The sequence below is a fragment of the Tamandua tetradactyla genome, chromosome 2, assembly GCF_023851605.1.
Source record: "Tamandua tetradactyla isolate mTamTet1 chromosome 2, mTamTet1.pri, whole genome shotgun sequence".
NCBI lineage: Eukaryota > Metazoa > Chordata > Mammalia > Pilosa > Myrmecophagidae > Tamandua > Tamandua tetradactyla.
Window position 1 is genome coordinate 141,180,024 of NC_135328.1, and position 24,492 is coordinate 141,204,515.

General features: G+C 37.6%; 1 protein-coding gene across 2 annotated transcripts in view; it reads right to left on the minus strand.

The window, feature by feature from the left end:
- Positions 1–24,492, minus strand: part of LATS1 (large tumor suppressor kinase 1) — a 77,275-nt gene that overhangs the window by 3,742 nt on the left and 49,041 nt on the right. The window contains exon 8 of one of the 2 annotated variants that reach the window (XM_077149221.1): positions 634–6,178. The exons of the other annotated variant lie outside the window; for it this stretch is intronic. Coding sequence (XP_077005336.1) covers positions 5,669–6,178 — 510 coding nt within the window. The 3' untranslated portion in view covers positions 634–5,668. Of the gene's footprint in view, positions 1–633; positions 6,179–24,492 lie in introns of those variants that run through there. 2 annotated transcript variants of the gene reach the window in all.

Here is a 24,492-nt window from a genome sequence, read left to right on the forward strand (position 1 = left end):
AAACCAGAAATTGAGGTCCCGGAAAATTCTGGGCCTACAGAAAGGGAGACTACAGAGTATAGTGTGAATTTAACCAAATGTGGAACCAGCCAGCCATTTCAGAGAAAGTCAGGATCGGATATGAAATTATCCAGGAAAGATTTGTGGAAACTCCTTATGTCTGATGGGCATGATCCAAGGCTACTGCATAGAAAGCCAACGAGAGTGCTGTGGGACCTGTATAAACAGAGCTGCTGCCAGTCTGGACTGAGGGGTTCAGAGAAGGGACACATTGGAGGAAAAATAACTTCAGAGGCAAAACCGTGGAGGCTGAGGTCTGAAGTCAAGAAGCCTCGGGCCAGGAGAGTGGACCCACCCAAGCCCGTGGAGAGGGTGAGTTTGCCCCAAAGGCAGAGAATGGGCCTTCCACCTCGTTGCAGTGGGAGAGTCATGCTGCCTCAGGTCTTGGAGAGAGTGAAGCACGTTCCTTGGGGTTTGGGGAGAGCCTGGCTGCCACCACATGGAGGGGTTGAGCGTGTGCCCCGTAGATGGCAGAGAGCCCGGGTGCGGCCCCAATGCTTGGAGAGGGTGGAGCCGAGAGAAAGATGGTCTCCCCAATATCCCCCAAGGTTGCATTCAGAGAGAGGCAGGCATAGGCATTTGGAAAGGGTGGGACTGCCACTTTCTAAAGCCCTGAGGATAAATGACTTTCAGACTTTGAAATCTAATGGACTTTGCCCTGCGGGTTTTCGAAACTGTATGGGTCCAGTGACCCCTGTGTTCCTTCCTCCCTATGGAAATGTGTCTATGTATCCTGTGAATGTTCCTTCTTTGTATGTTGGCAGCAAATAACTTGTTATGAGTTTTCAAAGGTCCAGAGCAAATGGAGAAAATTTTGCCTTAGGACAGACCATGCCTGTAACTGATTTGATGAGATTTTATACTGTCTCTAATTTGATACTTTGTATGTATTGCTACTGAAAGGTTTAAGGATATCTGATATTGTTATGAAATTAATGTATTTTGTATATGGGAAAAACATGTCTTTTTTAGGGGTCAGAGGGTGGAATGTGCTGGTTTGAAAGGAAGTATGCCCCCTAAGAAAAGCCATGCTTTAATATGGATCCCATTTCTTAAAGGTAGAATAGTCTCTATTCAATGCTGTGTATTTGGGACTGTGATGGGATCATCTCCCTGGTTGATGAGATTTAGTTAAGAACGGTTGTTAAACTGGATTAGGGGACGACATGTCTTCACCCATTTGAGTGGGTCTTGATTAGTTTCTGAAGTCCTATAAAAGAGGAAACATTTTGGAGAATGAGAGATTCAGAGAGAGCAGAGAATGCTGCAGCACCACGAAGCAGAGAGTCCACCAGCCAGCGACCTTTGGAGATGAAGAAGGAAAACGCCTCCCGGGGAGCTTCATGAAACAGGAAGCCAGGAGACAAAGCTAGCAGATGACACCGTATTCGCCATGTGCCCTTCCAGCCCAGAGAGAAGCCCTGACTGTGTTCGCCATGTGCCATCTCACTTGAGAGAGAGAGCCTGAACTTCATCGGCCTTCTTGAACCAAGGTATCTTTCCCTGGATGCCTTTGATTGGACATTTCTATAGACTTGTTTTAATTGGGACATTTTCTCAGCCTTAGAACTGTAAACAAGCAACTTATTAAATTCCCCTTGTTAAAAGCCATTCCATTTCTGGTATATTACATTCTGGCAGCTGGCAAACTAGAACAGATGGACTGGCTTTTATAAAAGGGATTTATTTAGTTACACCTTACAGTTCTCTGGAAGGAAGGCAGCTGGCTTTCCACTGGCTTCCTGTTGCATGGGAAAGCACACAGCCACATCTGCTGGCCTTACCTCCCAGTTTCTGGGTTTAAACGACTTTCCTCTGGGGTGCTTCCTTTCAGTATCTCCAAATGTCAGGCTCTGAGCAGGGCTGGGTTCTCTTCTGACTTCCTGTTTTAAGTCTCCAGCCAATTAAATTAAACATCACTCAATGTGCAAGGCATTCCCCTGAGCTGACAGTAGATGACATTTACATACCAATGATTTAAGTCCACAGCAACAGAACTGAGCACCATCATCTGGACAAACTGACACCTGAACCTAACTACTACAACAAACTACTCTGAAATTTTTAGAAAACAGATCGACCAATTAATCCATTGATAGTGGATTATTTAATGGATGGATAGATGCATAACAGAATATGCCAAATGTGGCAATAGGTTAAAATTGATGGATTTGGGTTTGGGGGTGTATGTTGGAGTTCTCTGTAAGGGGTTCTGCATTTTTTTCTTTTTTGCAACTGTCCTGTAAGTTTGGAAATTATCTCAAAGTAAAAAAGGCTAAGAAAAAAGAAGTCAGCCTTCCACAAAATTAAGAGATAGGAATTTTGCCTTTTTATTATCCCAGCAAATGTTACACTAGAGAAAATGACTGGGAAAATACAAAGAGATTCATTAAAAACACAGGTGATTATTGATATCTATTCCATTCAAAAGTATGTAAAACAACTTAATTATATTGCAAAGATGTAATTCTCTTTCCTAACAAAGCATTATTTTATAAAAATGTAGTGTTGTCATTGATTCAATTTTAATACAAAATATTTATATACATAATACAATATAAAATAAACTGGTATAGTGCCTTCCACAAGGGGATATATTAAGGCGCTTTACAAATATACCAATATGTTGACTCAAATTACATTCTGCTTCAAATTAAAGCAAATAGGCTAAATGTTTCACTTTAAATAACAAAGGGTTGTTTGTATTTGTTTATTAAAGGAAACTTTCTAAAGTACCTTGGGTAACAGTAGCAGCAATGTCTAAAAATCCTCCCACTGAATTCTCTAATTTCTAACATATTAAGTCAGAATAAAACATTTCCACTCACAGTTTTGCACTTTACAACAGCAGAAGGTAATAACTTTTTTAAAAAGTCAATCTCAAGTGACTTCTTAGTCATACATTCTATGTTTCTATGACAAGTAAGAAGGTAGGAAACAAACAGCAATAGGTCCTGCCTTAGGATGTCATTGGACAATACACAACAGTATCTACAATTACATAATTACAGAATACATTTTATAAATACTATAGATATGCATAAAAAGGGTTAAGTATAAGAAAGACTTCACTTTTTAATGAGTGGGGAAATTATTTTGAAAAGAAAACATGTATAACCAATGTTTTCACCCTATTATATTCAGAGTATCTAGACTTTTTTATGTTGTTGCTCTGATCTGTTTGATAAGGAAGCACCAGATTTTATACTGAAAGAGCTGGATATGGTTTGGGAATAAGATACCTTATATTGAAATTACAAAAACTACAGATACAAAAAGGCTTGTACAGTGTTTCAGATAAACACATAAAGCTTATACTGTCAGAAGGATTTTGAGAAAAATACGAAATTTCTAATGTCCTTAACATTTGAGGAGTGGAACAATACAGATTCTGTGTGTGTGTGGCAGGGGGCGGGGGGTAGTGAGGAGTAACAGCACCTTAGTTTTCCTACAATGCAAATGTAACAAAGTTGATTTTGTACTGTATTGCACCAGAGTCCAGAATTAAAATAACTAAATGGAAATTTAAATAAGTCAGATTGAAAAAGCTCCAAGATTAAGAGAGATATCTTAAAACTGTGAGGACAAAACCCTGAAAATTCTTGAACTAGTTTGTTTTGCATAGCATTTCATAGGACTATATAAATGTTCCATGAAGTGAAGACTGTCATCTCATTTTAGTGCATTTTCTTACAATTCTCATTAAAAGTCCTTCAGAAATAAAACTTCTATAAAAAGCCAAATACACTATTTCAGTGGCCTAAAATGGTGTTTAAAACATCTCAGTGTGGAACCAGTGAGAGAGGCATTCATAGGGACATCTTATCACAAATTGTCAATATTTATATAAAAATGTGCTATTCTGGGGACTAATCAACAAATTAATATCAAAGTTCTTACTCAATTTTATCAGACAGGCTTCCTTAACCTAGAGTCTGTGACAGGTTTCAACATGTTCAGAATCCCTTGAAACTGCATGCAACATTTTATGTATATGTATGGATGTACATTTTTCTGGAAGAGAGTCCACATCTTTCACCAAATTCTCAAAATTCTGGTGACCCCAGAAAACTCACCACTACACAGCAGTGATTGTGAGGCTGGACTCTTGAGAACACATTGAGAAAGGTGGGAAAGGTAAGCTAAATAACTGTACCCTCCAATTTGACTGCAACAGCACTGCATTAATCTACTTACATATATAGTTTCCATTAGCTTTAATATGAAGAAAGCTAAGACTTTGAGATGCACGAGAAGTATGTGTCTTCTCCACAAATATGACATTTTGATAAAATACTTCTATATCAGTGGAGCTCAAGAAAAGGAAATACAGTACAAATTTTACTGAAGTCAGAATAGAGCCCTTTCCTGTTCCTAAAAGACAAGCTAAATGTATTCTGGCATAAAACTACAAGTCCTCCTTAGAACTTAAGCATTATATATAATAAGCATGTAGAAAATCGTATTATTTAACCTTAAATAAATTTAGGAGGATTTGAATTTTCTAAGACCACTATGTAATGTTTCTTAATTACTAATGGCTATCTCAACTAAGAATTAATTAATGATCAATGTTTGTTACCAGTTATCCTGCCACTGGCTAAAATATTACCAAATCACCAGATTTTCCTTTGCCATTCACAATCTGCATATATAGCACTGTTCCAAAAGAGGAAAACTATAACATTAGTGATGACATAATCAAAACTAGTCACTGTAGAAAAAGTACTTTCCTAGAGAGTGCCCACAAATAATTTCTAATCAAACATTCATATGAAACTGAAAATAATCTCTCTGCTTAGGGCAGGGAAAACTTTTCTTGAATTTCAAAATAAAAACATAAACGGTCTTAGCTTTAAGCAGTCTAAAATTTTGTCATATGGCAACTTTGTTCCCTTTTAAAACTGTAAGCAGCAAATTATAAAAAGAGCCAATATAGAAAGAATACTGGTAGTGCTTTGGCTTCTTTGAAAGCCAGTAATTCTTAAGAATTAAATGCTAGAAATATTACACAGAGGGAGAAAATATAAACTGCACTATTTTTCCTCCTGATAAACATATTGTTTCAACCCTGTATCTCCCAGTTTCAGGATTTGAATTATACAGATTATCATTAGCCCAGGAACACTCACCAACATGATGGCTTAATTTCTCTACCTTATTTTGTACACAAAACAAGGTTAAAGACAAAAAAAAAAAAAAACCTCTGTAAATAAGGGGTGTCTTTCATATTTGGTTAAAGCAAGGTAAAACTAAAACTGTCTTTCAAAAAAATTTCAAAAACTTTAAAATTATTTAGCATATATACAAATACATACCAGATTTCTCCTTTTAAACAAAACACTATTTTTAAAAGTACTTTAAGTACTGAGAACTGACTATAATATTCAGATCATAATTTACTTAAAACAATTTTTTCTAAATTGCTGATTAGAAAGGCTGGAATAAATTAATATTTAAAAAGAATTTCCCATAATTTAGGAAAATAAAATAGCATACCCAGAGCACATATGTATCTCTGTTACATGTGCATAATCTTACTCAGAACCTCCAAACACCATGCATTTGAGGCCTATTTGCAAATTTTCATTACCGAAATGTGGTTCAATCAAACATACACGAGATCCCGATTTTTTATCTCCAAGCCTATGTGTTGGTCATCTTCATCTGACTGCTGCTCTGAGCCTTGCGAATTAATGTACTCATATTCAATGGGCTTGGGATAATTGTATGGGTAGCCATTGTCATCAAAAAACCTCCGAAAGGTAAATTCATAGAAAGCATGTTCAGGGTGCTTTCCATTTTTATACCATCCATTGAGAGTGTCATTTACATTTTCTTCCTCATTATCATCACTCCACAACTTATCAGGGTCAACCGGATCAAAATTTGATGTATCTGTTGGGTGTGTAATTTTAGGAATGTATGAAGCAGATTGCTGTCTCAAGTCACTGGAGAAATCAATTGTTTTAAAAAATGGGTGAGCTTTTATTTCATCAGCACCATTCTTGCCTAAGCGATCTTCTGGTCCACGGCAAAGTTTAATAATAAGATCAGAGGCTTCAGGGGTAAGTTTGGCTTGTGGTGGAATGTGAAGAGATGTTTGCCAGTTGATAACCTTTAAAGAAGATTTTAAAAAATTAGTAGGGAAGACATGAGTATCAAAAGAAATTTTGTTCAAATTTTATAGAAAAGAAAAAAAATCTTACTAGACTTTTTTTTTTTTTTAAATGAAGTGCCATAGTATTTAACCTTCCACATCTTTATTCAGTACATCATACTTGGAGAATAATTTTTCTTCTATACCTTCTATTTCAAGACTCACTGTAAGTTTGATCTCCCCCATTCACCCCTTATACCTCTGGTAGAACTGACTACTTACACTGGGCCTCCTCTGTACAGTTTATCTGTTTCCGTTATATTACCTCCAATTTATATATATATTCTTCTTATAAGAATGAAGTTCCATGAGGCTAGGGACCATGTTTTGTTTTCTATTTCCCAGATTTGACAAATTGCTTGGCACATATTAGATGCTTAATTAGTTTTGTTTAAGTTTTGAATAAACTGGAATGAGTAAAGGAAAAAGGAAGACCAAGTGAAACCAGACTCTGCAGTTTCTTCTTCTGCATGAACTCTTGGAGATGGGGAAGCGGGAAGGGGTGGCTTAATCTGACTAAAATGTGACAAGTTTTTGGGTACAAGTAAACTCTATTAAATGATAGAATGTATTGTTGTTTAACCTAGATAAAACATCTTAAACCTCTCACAAGAATTAGTATTTGTTAATGAATAAATGAACCCCACTCGTCCTTATTCATAGAAGCTGTTTTAGCCTGCCATCAACACACCAGAGATGGATTTGCTTTTAATAAAAGGGGATTCATTTAGTTAAAAATTTATAATTCTTTAGAGGAAAGGCAGCTTTCATCTGAGGTTCTCAGTTACATGGGAAGGCACATGGTGATATTTGCAGGTCTTTTCTCCTGGTTCTGGATTCCAACAGTCTTCTCCCAGGCAATTCCTTTCTGCATCTTCAAATGTCTGGACAAGTGCTGAGATGAAGTAGGCTGAGCCAGTTGGGCCGTGCTACATCGAGCTCTCTTCTGACCTTTCTCTGTTTAAGCCTCCAGCTAATTAAATTAAACATCATTCATTGCTGAAGGCACTCCCCTTAGACAACTGCAGATGTAATCAACCATAGTTGAGTTTTACATGCTAATGACTCAAGTCCACAGCAACAGAACTAGGCACCATCACCTGGCCAAACTGACACCTGAACCTAACTATCACAGAAGCTTATCACCTGCTGCAGAGGCAAGAAAAATATAGTTTTATTTATAGTATTTATCTTAAAATCTTATGCTATACCATGTTCATGGACTAGAAGACTAAATATAGTTAAGATGTCAATTCTACCTAAACTGATTTACAGATTCAATGCAATACCAATTAAAATCCCAACAACTTACTTTTCAGAAATAGAAAAACCATAACCAAATTTATCTGGAAGGGCAGGGTGCTCCAAATAGCTAAAAATATCCTGAGAAAGAAAAATGAAGTCGGAGGTCTCATGCTACCTGACTTTAAGGCATATTACAAAACTACAGTGGTCAAAACAGCATATAGATAGATAAACTGACCAATGGAATTGAATACAGTGTTCAGATATAGACCCTCTCATCTATGAACAATTGATCTTTGATAAGGAAGTCAAGCCAACTCACCTGGGAGAGAACAGTCTCTTCAATAAATGGTGCTTGGAGAACTGGATATCCACACGGAAAAGAATGAAAGAGGATCCATATCTCACACCCTATACAAAAATTAACTCAAAATGGAACAAAGACCTAAACATTAGATCTAAGACCATTAAAGTGTTAGAAGAAAATGTAAGGAAATATCTTATAAATCTTATAATAGGAGGCAGTTTCCTAGACCTTACACCCAAAGCACAAGCACTGAAGAAAGAAAGAAAGAAATGGGAACTCCTCAAAATGAAACACTTTTGTGCATCAAAGAACTTCGTCAAGAAAGCAAAAAGACAGCCTACACAATGGGACACAATATTTGGAAACGATATATCAGATAAAGGTCTAGTATCCAGAATACATAAAGAGATTGTTCAACTCAACAGGAAGACAGACAACCCAATTACAAAATGGGCACAAGACTTGAACAGACACTTCTCAGAAGAGGAAATACAAATGGCCAAAAGGCACATGAAGAGATGCTCAACTTCCCTGGCTATTAGGGAAATGCAAATCAAAACCATAATGAGATATCATCTCACATCCACCAGAATGACCATTATTAATAAAATAGAAAATGACAAGCGCTAGAGAGGATGTGGGAAAAGAGGCACACTTATCAACTGCTGGTGGGAATGTCAAATGGTACAATCGCTGTGGAAGGCAGTTTGGCGGTTCCTCAGGAATTAAGTATAGAATTGCCATATGATCTGGCAATACCATTGCTAGGTCTCTACTCAGAGGACATGAGGGCAAGGACACAAACGGATATTTGCACACCACTGTTTATAGTGCATTATTTATCATTGTCAAGAGATGGAAACAGCCAAAATGGACATCAACAGACAAGTGGCTAGATAAGCTGTGTAATATACATACGATGGAATATTATGCAACTGTAATAAAGTAAGACTTTTTTTTTGGACATTTTTCTGTAAGACAGAAAAAACAAAGTAGGTAACAACATGGATGGACCTTGAGAACATTATGCTGAGTGAGATTAGCCAGAAACAAAACGACAAATACTGTATGGTCTCACTGATATGAACTAACATTAATGAATGAACTCAGAGAATTTCAGTTAAGAACAGAGACCATCAGGAGATAGAAACATGGTAGATATTGGGTAATTGGAGTTGAAGGGATACAGATTGTGAAACAGGACTGATTATAAAAATTCAGAAATGGATACCACAATAGTACCTAACTGTAATACAATGATATTCGTACACTGAATGAAGCTGGATGTGAGAATGATAGAGGGAGGAGGCCTGGGGACACAAATGAAATCAGAAAGAAAGATAGACAATAAAGACTGAGATGGTACAATCCAGGAATGTCTAGAGTGTACAATGATAGTGACTAAATGTAAAAATTTAAAAATATTTCTGCATGAGGAAGAACAAAGGAAGGTCAATTTGCAGGGTGTTGAAAATAGATAGTAATTCGTATTTTAAAACTTTAACTTATGTGTGAGGCTAAAGTAAAAAAATGTTCATTTGGTACAAAATATATATTTTGACTAATGCTTCTCCTAATATATCTTATATGGACAGTTGAATTGAACACCATAAGAACATGGAACTTTGAGTAGCGCATGAGATTTTGCAAGTTTGTTCAGAGAGATGCCCTGATAAATCCCAGAGTGATTTGAACAGTGTGCTGGTTTGAAAGGATGTATGTCCCCTAGAAAAGCCATGTTTTAATCAAAACCCCACTTTGTAAAGGCAGAATAATCCCTATTCAATACTCTATGTTTGAATCTGAAATTAGATCCTCTCCCTGGAGGTGTGATTTAATCAAGAGTGGTTGTTCTGGGTTAGGTAACGACATGACTCCACCCATTTGGGTGGATCTTGATTAGTTTCTGAAGTCCTATAAAAGAGGAAACATTCTGGGAGATTCAGAGAGAGATTTCTGAGAGAGCAGAGAATGACCCAGCCAGAAGCAGGGTCCACCGGCCAGTGACATTTGGAGAAGAAGAAGGAAAATGCCTCCTGGGGAGCTTCATGAAACAGGAAGCCAGGAGAAGAAGCTAGCAGATAATGCCGTGTTCGCCATATGCCTTTTCAGATGAGAGAGAAACTCTGTGTTTGCCATGTGCCCTGCCACTTGAGAGAGAAATCATGAACTTCATTGGCCTTCATGAACCAAGGTATCTTTCCCTGAATGCCTTTGATTGGACATTTCTATAGACTTGTTTTAATTGGGACATTTTCTCGGCCTTAGAACTGTAAACTAGCAACTTATTAAATTCTCCTTTTTATAACCCATTCCGTTTCTGGTATATTGCATTCCAGCAGCTAGCAAACTAGAACAGATAGTAATTAATATTTTAAAATTTTGACTTATGTGTGAGACTAAACCAAAAAATGTTTATTTGGTACAAGATTTATATTTTGACTAGTGCTTTCCTAATATAATTTATGTAGAGAGCTTAATTGAACACCACAAGTACATGGAATCTTGAGTAGGCATGAGATTTTGTTGGTTTGTCCAGAGTGATGCCCCGATAAATCCCAGAGTGATTTGAATACTGAATAAAAAAACATTTGCAAAGTCCCCTTCAGGGAATGGTGAGAAAGGGGGAAGATTCAACTTTCTGAAGTTGAATTCTTGATATTCTCACAAGCAGTGGGGACAACCAAAGCATACGCTGAGCCCCCAATCTTGGGGTTTGTTCATATGAAACTTAACCCCACAAAGCATAGGTCAAGCCTACTTAAAATTAGGCCTACAAGTCACCCCTAAGAGAAATTCTTTTGTTGCTCAGATGTGGCCTCTCTCTCCAGTCAACACAACAAGCAAACTCACTGCCCTCCCCCAGTCTATGTGGGACATGACTCCCAGGGCTGTGGACCTTCCTGGCAACATGGGATAGAAATCCTAGAATGAGCTGAGACTCAGCAACAAGGGATTGAGAAAAACTTCTCGACCAAAACAGGGAAGAGTGAAATGAGACAAAATAAAGCGTCAATGGCTGAGAGATTCCAAACAGAGTCGAGAGGTTGTCCTGGTGGTTTTTTTTACGCATTAAACATATATCACCTTGTTAGTCAAGATGTAATGGAGAGGCTGGAGGGAACTGCCTGAAAATGTAGAGTTGTGTTCCAGTAACCATGTTTCTTGAAGATGACTGTATAATGATATAGCTTTTACAATGTGACTGTTTGACTGTGAAAACCTTGTGTCTGATGCTCCTTTTATCTACCTTATCAATAGATGAGTAAAACAAATGGAATAAAAATAAATAATAGGGGGAACAAATGTTAAAATAAATTTAGATTGAAATGCTAGTGGTCATTGAAAGGGAGTGGTAAGGGGTATGGTATGTATGAATTTTTTTCTGTTGTCTTTATTTCTTTTTCTGAATTGATGCAAATGTTTTAAGAAATGATCATGATGATGAATATGGAACTATGTCATGATATTATGAATTACTGGTTATATATGTAGAATGGAATGATCATTAAAAAAAAATTATTGTAAAAATACGTGGAACAGATTTAGACCGGAGTAAGGTCTCAATATACTTTTAAAAATTCCTGTTTGAGCTACTACTTTCTCTGAAAAAGTCACCGAGTACTTCCATTGTGAAAAGACAGCTACCGTCTTCAATTAAAATAAACTGGCTGATCATATTCCCTATTGCTCTTTCTGTTGGGCTCGTAAGGCACACTAAAGAAAGACTGCCACTTGTCCTTTCTCAGAAACGAGGTCATTCTCATGGTCTCTACTGGAAAACAACAGTCCATTCCTAAAACTTTAATGTTACAGAACCAGCACTGTTTATTTCTTCATATTCTTGTTATTAAAAACTCCCCAGAAATAATGGAATTGGAACTAACAAACTTGGAAGTACTTCAGTTTCAAAAATATATCCAGTAATAGCTTCTCCACTTTAATACAGTGATATACTCCATAGATCCTGGAAGCCTTGTTGGCGGTGTATGCTTTTATCCTGGTAGCATGAATTTAATATTCTGTGATGCCTACAACAAATTATGCTGAATAAAAGATATTCATTCCAGTGAGAAAAAGAAAATAAATAAAACTGGTTTTATTTCTCCTTCTTCTTGGTCTGAGTATCCCAAGGATTCTCAGTTTAATAGCCCTAAATTTTCACTTCCCTCCTGCCCACTCCACCCCCTTTCTCTTACTCCAATAAAAATAATAATAAAAATACATATATAAGAATATAAAAACAAAAAAATGATAGAGTCACATTTGAACCATATAATATTTAAGAATTAGATGTGCAAAAAATAACTTTAAGGAGTTGAATGGGATAAAGAGTTGGGGCAATAGTTGCGGGTGGTGGGAGAAGGAGGTGGCTGTGAATCACTTATAAATGGTGCTGAAGGAAGACCTGAAGCTTAAATTCCAGGAGGGTGAGCAAGTGCTGTACTTCCATGGGCCTCTGCTTTATGAAGCAAAGTGTATAAAAAGTTGCTATAAAGGAGGCTTTTTCAAGTTCATTTTTCCATACTCAGCTTAACATTTAGTAACTGTAAAAGAATCTTATAGTTTAGTGGAGGGATGGGAGATGTTAAAGAGACATTTTCAACATAATTCGGCTTCCAGTTAGGAAGCAGAAAGTCATAACAGTCCATTGGTTCCACTGTAAGAAATATTAAAACTGGATAAATGATAAAATCATGTATTTCAAAATTAGAGAGTTGTAAAAGCAATGAAGATTGCATAAACAGATTATGTTCAAAGAGAGTTGAGTTCTTCCTAACTGAACAGAGACCCAGTGTTTTACAACAGAAAACCAAAAATTCCGAGAACAAAATACACAATCTGTGAAATTAAGAATTCCTTAGATGTTTGCTTTTGCCCACAGCCTCTTCAAACCCTTTGACAAAATTCGGGAAAATGTTTGCCCCCACTACTGAGATTGTTCACTACCTCATGTATTTGTACCAACTTATTTCTTGTAGTAGCTTATCCTAAAATATGTAGAAAACAGGTATTTTATGATAAAATTATTGTGCAGTGCATGATCTGTGTGGAATTCAGAGGAAAACCCAGATTCAGGGATTAAAGATGCCAAGACAATGCAAGTAACTAGCCACTGTTCAAATGACAGTGGTGCTTTTACTGTTTTGTGGCCTTTTAGACTTTTGTTACCTTAACATTTTATTAGGAACTCATTTTCCACCTGGTCTTTCTTGACAGAGTTTTTTTTTCTTCACAAAGGATTTGTTCTCTCACCTTGTAAAAGTAAGATGCTAAAACAGTTTAACACACTACACAAAGAAGTGTTTAACAAGTATTATAATAACTAAAAGAAAATTTTTATTATTCTATTAGCTTAATTTGCATGGATAAAATGTTATTCATATATTTAAAAATTGTAAAAAATTCCTAGAGATTTAACAATGTTGTTACTATTCATGTTATATCCTAAAACATATGCATAGAACAATCAAATTTACATGTCAGTTACAATACCTAAGGCTTTGCTAAATGTACAAGTGCTCAGCTATATGTCAAAACTTCATCTTTGACAAAAAAAAAACTTTAAAAGAGAAACAAAGCAAGTATAAAAAATATGTTCTACCTACTAATTAACCTAACCCTAATAAGCATGTAAAGGTAAAATAAAACTTCTACTACGGTTTGTAATTAATAACCCCATGTTAAAAGCTCAAACGTGACTTCCGGAGAAGATGGCAGCTTAGTAACGCGTGCGGGTCTTAGTTCCTCCTCCAGAACAACTACTAAAGAACTAGAAACAGTACAGCACAGCTCCCGGAGCCACGACAGAGACCAGACACACAGCGTACCCCATTCTGGAACGGGGGGACCAGCTAAGAGACTCTGCTGCGGTGAGGTCCCCGAGAGGCGCACGCTTCCCTGGGCCACAGCGGCTGGCGGCTGGAGCCCCCACCCTCCTTCCTGGGCCGGCTGGGAGCTTCGGATCGGCGGTTCCCCAAGACGCGGCAGCCAGCGCCCCTCCCCCACGCGTGGCTTCCCGGGCCAGCTGGGAGCCTCGGAGCGGCGGTTCCCCAAGCCGCGGCGGCCCTCCCACACGCGGCTTCCCAGGCCGGCTGGGAGCTTGGGATCGGTGGTTCCCCAGGCCGCGGTGCCCGGCGCCCCTCCCCCACGCGCAGCTTCCCGGGCCTGCTGGGAGCCGCGGGACAGCGGTTCCCCAAGCCGCGGCGGCTGGCGACCCTCCCCCACAGGCGACTTCCCAGAGGGAAAGGAAAGAGTCTCCAACAGTAGTAGAGACTGAGCCCAACCTAACACCAATAGTGGCATTAATGAACAACTTCTGACTACTAAAAATAGGCCCTCAGCTCAGGTGAAACTGATCAAGGCAGAAGTCGCCGATTGGGCTAACTGAAAAAGAGGAAAGGGGGCGAAACAGAGCCTTCTGCGGCTGTTTCTACGAAGGCTTCGTTGCCTCTGAGCTCAGCGTTGGGATTACACAGGTTGCAACTTCCCTGAACGCAGAAACAGGCTGCTTTCAGGGCTCTCTACCACCTGAACCTTCCCCGCGGGAGGGGTGAAACGCAACTCAGGTGGAATCCCTCTCTCAAGGAATTCAGATCCCAGGACTTCACAATTTGAAGCCATTAAAGCCAACCTACAACCTTTCCTCTGTCTCCACCACACACCCAGCAGCGAGAGTCTTCCAAAGTTAAAGGAGCCAAGTTAAAGGAGCCACAACATCTTTTGCTGGTGGGACCCGCAGACAGACAAGCACCACATACTGGCCAGGTTAAGAAAAACAGAGCCCAGAGACTTCACAGGAAAGTCTTTCAACCTGCTGGGTCCCACACTCAGGGAAATCTGATTAAATGCCCAGATGCCAGCAAAAATAACAAATCACACCAGGAAAATTGAAGATATGGCCCAGTCAAAGGAACAAACCAATAGTTCAAATGAGATACAGGAAGTGAAACAATTAATTCAGAATATACGAACAGACATGGAAAACCTCATCAAAAACCAAATCAATGAACTGAGGGAGGACATGAAGAAGGCAAGGAATGAACAAAAAGAAGAAATGGAAAGTCTGAAAAAACAAATCACAGAACTTATGGGAATGAAAGATACAGTAGAAGAGATGAAAAAAACAATGGAAACCTACAATGGTAGATTTCAAGAGACAGAGGTTAGCATTAGTGAACTGGAGGATGGAACATCTGAAATCCAAAAAGACACAGAAACTATAGGGAAAAGAATGGAAAAATATGAGCAGGGGCTCAGGGAACTGAATGATAATATGAAGTGCACAAATATACATGTTGTGGGTGTCCCAGAAGGAGAACAGAAGGGAAAAGGAGGAGAAAAACTAATGGAAGAAATTATCACTGAAAATTTCCCAACTCTTATGAAAGACCTAAAATTACAGATCCAAGAAGTGCAGCGCACCCCAAAGAGAATAGATCCAAATAGACATACTCCAAGACATTTAATAATCAGAATGTCAGAGGTCAGGGAGAAAGAGAGGATCTTGAAAGCAGCAAGAGAAAAGCAATCCATCACATACAAGGGAAACCCAATAAGACTATGTGTAGATTTCTCAGCAGAAACCATGGAGGCGAGAAGACAGTGGGATGATATATTTAAATTACTAAAAGAGAAAAACTGCCAACCAAGAATTCTATACCCAGCCAAACTGTCCTTCAAAAATGACGGAGAAATTAAAACATTTTCAGACAAAAAGTCACTGAGAGAATTTGTGACCAAGAGACCAGCTCTGCAAGAAATACTGAAGGGAGCACTAGAGACAGATATGAAAAGACAGAAAAGAGGAGTGTGGAGAAGAGTGTAGAAAGAAGGAAAATTAGATATGACATATAAAATACAAAAGGCAAAATGGTAGAGGAAAATACTACCCAAACAGTAATAACACTAAATGTTAATGGATTGAACTCCCCAATCAAAAGACAAAGACTGGCAGAATGGATTAAAAAACAGGATCCTTTTATATGCTGTCTACAGGAAACACATCTTAGACCCAAAGATAAACATAGCTTGAAAGTGAAAGCTTGGGAAAAGATATTCCATGCAAATAACAACCAGAAAAGAGCAGGAGTAGCTATACTAATATAAAACAAATTAGATTTGAAATGTAAAACAGTTAAAAGAGACAAAGAAGGATACTATGTACTAATAAAAGGAACAATTCAACAAGAAGACATCACAATCATAAATATTTATGCACCGAACCAGAATGCACCAAAAACACATGAGGCAAACACTGCAAACACTGAAAAGGGAAATAGACACATCTACCATAATAGTTGGAGACTTCAATTCCCCACTCTCATCAATGGACAGAACATCTAAACAGAGGATCAATAAAGAAACAGGAATGAAGTTGGAAATCAATAATAGGCAGAATGCCTGAAAATTCATAAATACGTGGAGGCTCAACAACACAGTCTTAAACAACCAGTGGGTCAAGGAAGAAATTAAAAGAGAAATCAGTAAATATCTTGAGGCGAATGAAAAGGAAAACACAATATATCAAAACTTATGGGATGCAGCAAAGGCAGTGCTAAGAGGGAAATTTATTGCCCTAAATGCCTATATCAAAAAAGAATAAAGGGCAAAAACTCGGGAATTAACTGTCCACTTGGAAGAACTGGAGAAAGAACAGCAAACTAACCCCAAAGTAGCAAAAGGAAAGAAATAACAAAGATTAGAGCAGAAATAAATGAAATTGAGAACATGAAAACAATTGAGAAAATCAATAAGACCAGAAGTTGGTTCTATTAGAAAATCAGTAAGATTGATGGACCCTTAGCAAGATTGACAAAAGGAAGAGAGAGTACGCAAATAAATAACATCAGAAATGGAAGAGGAGACATAACCACTGACCTCACAGAAATACAGGAGGTAATAACAGGATACTATGAACAACTTTATGCTAATAAATTCAACAATGTAGAGGAAATGGACAACTTCCTAGAAAGGCATGAACAACCAACTTTGACTCAAGAAGAAATAGATGACCTCAACAAACCAATCACAAGTAAAGAAATTGAATCAGTCATTCAAAAGCTTCCCAAAAAGAAAAGTTCAGGACCAAACGGCTTCACATGTGAATTCTCCCAAACATTCCGGAAATAATTAGTACCAACTCTGCTCAAACTCTTCAAAAAAATTGAAGTGGAGGGAAAGCTACCTAATTCATTCTATGAAGCCAACATCACCCTCATACCAAAACCAGGCAAAGATCTTACAAAACAAAGAAAAGTACAAACCAATCTCTCTAATGAATATAGATGCAAAAATCCTCAACAAAATTCTAGCAAATCGAATCCAGCAACAAATTAAAAGAATTATACATCATGACCAAGTAGGATTCATCCCAGGTATGCAAGGATGGTTCAACATAAGAAAATCAATTAATGTAATACACCATATCAACAAATCAAAGCAGAAAAATCACATGATCATCTCAATTGATGCAGAGAAGGCATTTGACAAGATTCAACATCCTTTCCTGTTGAAAACACTTCAAAGGATAGGAATACAAGGGAACTTCCTTAAAATGATAAAGGGAATATGTGAAAAACCCACAGCTAATATCATCCTCAATGGGGAAAAATTGAAAACTTTCCCCCTAAGATCAGGAACAAGACAAGGATGTCCATTATCACCACTGTTATTCAACATTGTGTTGGAAGTTCTAGCCAGAGCAATTAGACAAGAAAAAGAAATACATGGCATCAAAATTGGAAAGGAAGAAGTAAAACTATCACTGTTTGCAGATGATATGATACTATATGTCGAAACCCCTGAAAAATCCACAGCAAAACTACTAGAGCTAATAAACGAGTACAGCAAAGTTGCAGGTTACAAGATCAACATTAAAAAATCTGTAGTGTATCTATACACTAGTAATGAACAATCTGAGGGGGAATCAAGAAACGAATCCCATTTACAATTGCAACTAAAAGAATAAAATACTTAGGAATAAATTTAACTAAAGAGACAAAAGACCTATACAAAGAAAACTACAAAAAACTGTTAAAAATATCACAGAAGACCTAAATAGATGGAAGGGCATACCGTGTTCATGGACTGGAAGACTAAATATAGTTAAGATGTCAATTCTACCTAAATTGATTTACAGATTCAATGCAATACCAATCAAAATCCCAACAACTTACTTTTCAGAAATAGAAAAACCAATAAGCAAATTTATCTGGAAGGGCAGGGTGCCCCAAATTGCTAAAAGTATCTTGAGGATAAAAAACGAAGCTGGAGGTCTCACGCTGCCTGACTTTAAGGCATATTATGAAGCCACAGTGGCCAAAACAGCATGGTACTGGCATAAAGATAGATATATTGACCAACGGAATCGAATAGAGTGCTCAGATATAGACCCTCTCATCTATGGACATTTGATCTTTGATAAGGCAGTCAAGCCAACTCATTTGGGACAGAACAGTCTCTTCAATAAATGGTGCCTAGAGAACTGGATATCCATATGCAAAAGAATGAAAGAGGACCCGTATCTCACACCCTATACAAAAGTTAACTCAAAATGGATCAAAGATCTAAACATTAGGTCTAAGACCATAAAACAAAGGAAAATGTAGGGAGATATTTTATAAATCTTATAATTGGAGGCGGTTTTATAGACCTTATACCTAAAGCAAGAGCACTGAAGTAATAAATAAATAAATGGGAACTCCTCAAAATTAAACACTTTTGTGCATCAAAGAAGTTCATCAAGAAAGTAAAAAGAAAGCCTACACAATGGGAGACAATATTTGGAAACGACATATCAGATAAAGGTCTAGTATACAGAATTTGTAAAGATTGTTCAACTCAACAACAAAAAGACAGCCAATCCAATTACAAAATGGGAAAAAGACTAGAACAGACACTTCTCAGAAGAGGAAATACAAATGGCCAAAAGGCACATGAAGAGATGCTCAATGTCCCTGGCCATTAGAGAAATGCAAATCAAAAGCACAATGAGATATCATCTCACACCCACCAGAATGGCCATTGTCAACAAAACAGAAAATGACAAGTGCTGGAGAGGATGTGGAGAAAGAGGCACACTTATTCACTGTTGGTGGGAATGTCAAATGGTGCAACCACTGTGGAAGGCAGTTTGGCGGTTCCTCAAAAAGATGAATATAGAATTGCCATATGACCCAGCAATACCATTGCTAGGTATCTACTCAGAGGACTTAAGGGCAAAGACACAAACGGACATTTGCACACCAATGTTTATAGCAGCATTATTTACAATTGCAAGGACATGGAAACAGCCAAAATGTCCATCAACAGAAGAGTGGCTAAACAAACTGTGGTATATACATATGATGGAATATTATGCAGCTTTAAGACAGAATAAACTTATGAAGTATGTAACAACATGGATGGACCTTGAGAACATTATGCTGAGTGAGAGTAGCCAAAAACTAAAGGACAAATACTGTATGGTCTCACTGATATGAGCTGACATTAGTGAATAAACTTGGAATATGTTGTTGGTAACAGAGACCATCAAGGAGGTAGAAATAGGGTAAGATATTGGGTAATTGGAGCTGAAGGGATACAGACTGTGCAATAGGACTGGATAGCTACTATATCAACAGAAGAGTAGAACATATGGAATAAAAATAAATAATAGGGGGAACAAATGTTAAAATAAATTTAGTTTGAAATGCTAGTGGTAAATGAACGCGAGGGGTAAGGAGTATGGTATGTATAATCTTTTTTTTCTCTATTATCGTTTTATTTCTTTTTTTTTTTCTACATGGGCAGGCACCGGGAATCGAACCCGGGTCCTTGGGCATGGCAGGCAAGCACTCTTACCCACTGAGCCACCGTGGCCCACCCTTCTGTTGTCTTTTTATTTCTATTTCTAAATCGATGCAAATGTTCTAAGAAATGATGAATATGCAACTATGTGATGATATTAAGAATTACTGATTTATATGTAGAATGGAATGATATCTTAATGTTTTGTTTGTTAATTTTCTTTAATTAATAAAAAAATTTAAAAAAAAAAAGAGGGAAGAGAGAAATGAGACAAAACAGAGTCAAGAGGTTATCCTGGAGGTTATTCTTTTTTAAAAAAAAATTTTATTAATAAACAAATCAACATACAATATGAACATTTTCTTTTATCACATAGTTGTATAGTCATCATCCTGATCACTTCTTAGAACATTTGCATCAATTCAGAAAAAGAAATAAAAAGAAAACGGAAAAAAATTCATACATACCATACCCCTTACCCCTCCCTTTCATTAGAAACCCCTTTTGAGTTTAAGGTATATTAGAGAGGCTAGAGGGAAATGCCTGACACTGTAAAGCTGTATAGATGGAACTATTGGTGGTCAATGAGAGAGAGGGGGTAAGGGGTATGGTATGTATGAGTTTTTTCTTTTTATTTCTTTTTCTGGAATGATGCAAATGTTCTAAAAAATCATCATGGTGATGAATATACAACTATGTGATGATATTGTGAGCCACTGATTGTACACCATGTATGGAATGTTTGTATGTTAAGAATGTGCTGTATGTTGCTTATCAATAAAAAAAATCAATCAACAAAGCTGTGAGATCTCAGATTGCAAATAAAATAAAAAATCAAATGCTTCTGTACCTCAAAAGGCTCATCAAAAGATGAAGAGGCAGCCAACTCAATGGGAGAAGATATTGGACAATATCCCCTTTTTAAAAGTGGTTCCATTTCTGGTAGATTGCATTCTGGCAGCTAACAAACTAAAACAGATTCTGGTACCAGAGGAGTGGGGTGCTGCTGTGGTTTGCAAATGCCAAACAAATTGAAACATTTTTTTAAATGGATAAGGGGAAGATTTTGGAGGAGCCGTTAGAAGCTTGATAGAGAAGGCCTAGAATGCTTTGAAGAGATTGTTGGTAGAAATGTGGACTCTAAAGATAACCCTGACCAGCCTCTAGACAGAAATGAAGCGTGTGTTATTGCAGTCTGGAAGGAAGGCGATCCTTGTTTTAAAATAGCAGATAATCTGGCAAAGTTGACTAGTGGCATTGGTTGGAAGGCAGATTTTAAAAGCCATGAATCTGGCTATTTAGCAGAAGAGATTTCCAAATTAAATGTGGAAAGCACAGCCTGGTTTCTCTCCCAGCTTATACTGAAATGTGACTGAGAACTGAACTCTTGGGTACAAAGAAACCACAAACTGAAGTTCTGAAAAATTCTGGGCTTCCTGGTAGGGAGACCTCAGAGAATAGTGCCCCACATGAGGATCTGGCCAAATGTGGAACCAATCATACACTTCAGAGAAAACCAAGATTGGACGTGGATTTATCCAGGAAAGATTTGTGAAAACTCCTTATGTCTAATGGACATGATCCAAGGCTACTGCACAGAAAGCCAATGAGAGTGTTGCAGCATCTGTATAAAGCAAACCACTGCCAGTTAGGACAGAGAGGGACAGAGAAGGGACACATTGAAGGAAAAATAACTTCAGAGGCAACACCAAGGAAGCTGGGGTCTGAAGTCAAGAAGCCTTGGACCAGGAGAGTGGACACACCCAAGTACTTGAAGAGGGTGAGTTTGCCCCGAAGGCAGAGAGTGGGCCTTCCACTTTATTGCAGTGGAAGAGTCGGCCTGCCTCAGGCCTTGAAGAGGGTGCAGCACAGTCCTTGGGGTTTGGGGAGAGTCTGGCTGCCACCACATGGAGGTGCCGAGTGTGTATCCTGGAGATGGCAGAGAACCAGGGTGCAGCCCTGATCCTTGGAGAGGGTGGAGCCAAGAAAAAGATGGTCTCTCCAAAGTCCTCCAAGGTGTGTTTGGAGAGAGGCAGGCCTCTGCGTAGGCCCTTGGAAAGGGTGGGACTGTAGCTTTCTAAAGCCCCGAAGATAAATGACTCTCAGACTTTGAAATCTAATGGTCTTTGCCCTTCAGGTTTCTGAAACTGCTTGGGTCCAGGGACCCCTGTGTTCCTTCCTCCCTATGGAAATGGGTACATGTATCCTATGACTGTTCCTCATTTGTATGTTTGCAGCAAATAACTTATTTGAGTCTCACAGGACCAGAGTCAGAGGAAAGTTTTGCCTTAGGACTATACATACCTGTAGTTGACTATGAGACTTTGTACTGGTTTAAACCTTGTACTGCATTTGATTGTTACTGAAATGCTTTAAGGTTCTGATGTTGTTATGGAATGAAAGTATTTTGTATATGGGAAAAACATCTTTTTTAGGGTCCAGAGGGTGGAATGTGTTGGTTTCAATGTGCTTATATCCTCTAGAAAAGTCGTATTTTAATCCTAATCCCATTTTGTAAAGGCAGCCGTTGCTTCTGATCATATTCAGTTCTGTTATGTTTGAAACTTTAATCAGATTATCTCCTGGAGATGTGACCCAATCAAGAGTGGTTGTTAATCTGGATTGGGTGGGTCTTGATTAGTTTACTGGAATCCTATAAAAGAGGAAACATTTTGTAGAAAGCGGGAGATTTAGAGAGCAGAGAAGGACAGAGCCATGAGAAAGCCACAGAAGCGAATGCCGCTGAACCACAAAGCAGAGTCCACCAGCCAGAGACTTCTGGAGATGAAGAAGGAAAACGCCTCCCTGGGAGCTGGAGAGGAAGCTAGCAAATGACACTGTGTTCACCATGTGCCCTTCCAGCCAAGAAAGAAACCTTGGCTATGTTCACCTTTCCACTTGAGAGAGAAATCCTGAACTTCACTGGTCTTCTTGAATCAAGGTGTCGTTCCCTGGATGCCTTAGATTGGACATTTCTACAGACTTGCTTTAATTGGTACATTTCTACAGTTTAAAAACTGTTAAATTGCAACTTATTAAATTCCCCTTTTTAAAAGCCATTCCACTTCTGGTAGATTGCATTCTGGCAGCTAGCAAACCAAAACAACTATCTAATATGGTCACAGCTGAATAGATCTCTTTCTATATATTATATGTATATATGTGTAGCACTGGAAGGTAAATTCAAATAGTCCAGGGACTTTGTTTAGTTTTCACCACTTTTCTGTGACTGTGAAGAGTACTGTAAATGTGAAGAAACAGTTTAGAAGGAGAGCTCTGGATTGGTGGATTACTACGTGTGTGGTGTTACATGGGCAGAAGTGAGCCAAAAATAAAAAAGGCCTCCCCTAGACCAAAGATCATACATATCATCCCATTTATATATTTGTTAAAAAATATATTTATATATGGTCGAAGGAATTTTTCAAAGTTTATCAATTCAGTAGTTTCATGCAAATTTTATAGTCAACTTCGTTATATAGTTATGGTTATAGAATATATATATATATATTATAATAGTTTTTAAATAAAATATTTAAAAATAAAAAAATAATAATTGTCTGTAAAGAGATTGATTTGCAGGCTTCTTTGACAATATAAAAACCATACTGTACACAAATCCTTTTTCACTGTACTTAGTATTAACAGATATACTGATTTTTGATGATAATGAAGACTATACATATAAGAACTAATTTCTTAGAGACGCTGAAGTTACACAGTTTGCTTATAATGAACTGCCCAAACTCTCCCATGTAGTGTCCCTGGTATAGTGCTCTCCCAAAGGGATGCTCAATTTATAGACTATTCTATGTACAAAACAGAATAGTGTGGGGTGGGGGGCGGGGAATGCCTTTCAGTGTCATAATACCGGTTTTACTGGACAAATGTGGCCTTTTCATTTATTCAGTCATTTATGATTTCATTTATCAAATATTTATTGAGCATGTATTATAAAATGAAGGGATGTTCTAGCTCCTAGAGATTAATAATAAGTCAAAATTAACTTTAAAAAAAAACTTAGGTGATGAAGCAAAGAAGATGCTCAGATGGAAATTTACAGCTCTAAATGCATATATTGAAAAGAAGATCTCTAATCAGTAACATATCCTAACAGCTGGAGGAACCAGAAAAAGAAAAGCAAACCAAACCCAGGGAAGAGTAGAAGGAAGGAAATAATAAAGAGTAGAAGAGAGATCAATGAAATACAGAAGAGAAAAATAACAGAGCATCAATAAAACTAAAAATTGGTTCTTTGAAAATATCTTTTTCAAAAAAATTTAGAAACTTTAGAGTAGGTAAAGAAAATAGATGGTGTAAACTAAAATCAGAAATAAAGTGGGTATATTACTACTGATCATACAAAAACAAAAGGATTGTAAGAGGATTAAGAAATGTTTGCCAACAAAATAGACATCCTAGATGAAATGGAAAAATTCCTAGAGACGTTCAAACTATGTACATTGACTCAAGCAGAAAAGATACCGACAGACCAATAACAAGGAAAAAGACTGAATTAGTAATAAAAAAAATCTCCTAACAACAACAACAAAAAAACGCCCAGGATGACATAGCTTCACTGGTGAATTTTACCAAACAATTAGAGAAGAATCAGTACCAATCCTTCTCAAACTCTTGCAAAAAAAATTAAAGCAGAAGGATGATTTCCTAGTTCATTGTATGAGGACAGCATCACTCTAATATCAAAGTAAGTTAGAGATACCAAAAAGAAAAGAATTACAGACCACCAGGTGTTATGAACATAGATGCAAAATTCCTCAACAAAAGACACTGACCAAATCCAGAAGCACCTCAAAAAGATTACATAACAGAATCACGTGGGATATCCCAGGAGTACAAGAGTAATTTAATGTAAGAAAATCAATCAATGGAATATACTACATCAACAGAATGAATGAAAACAAACACA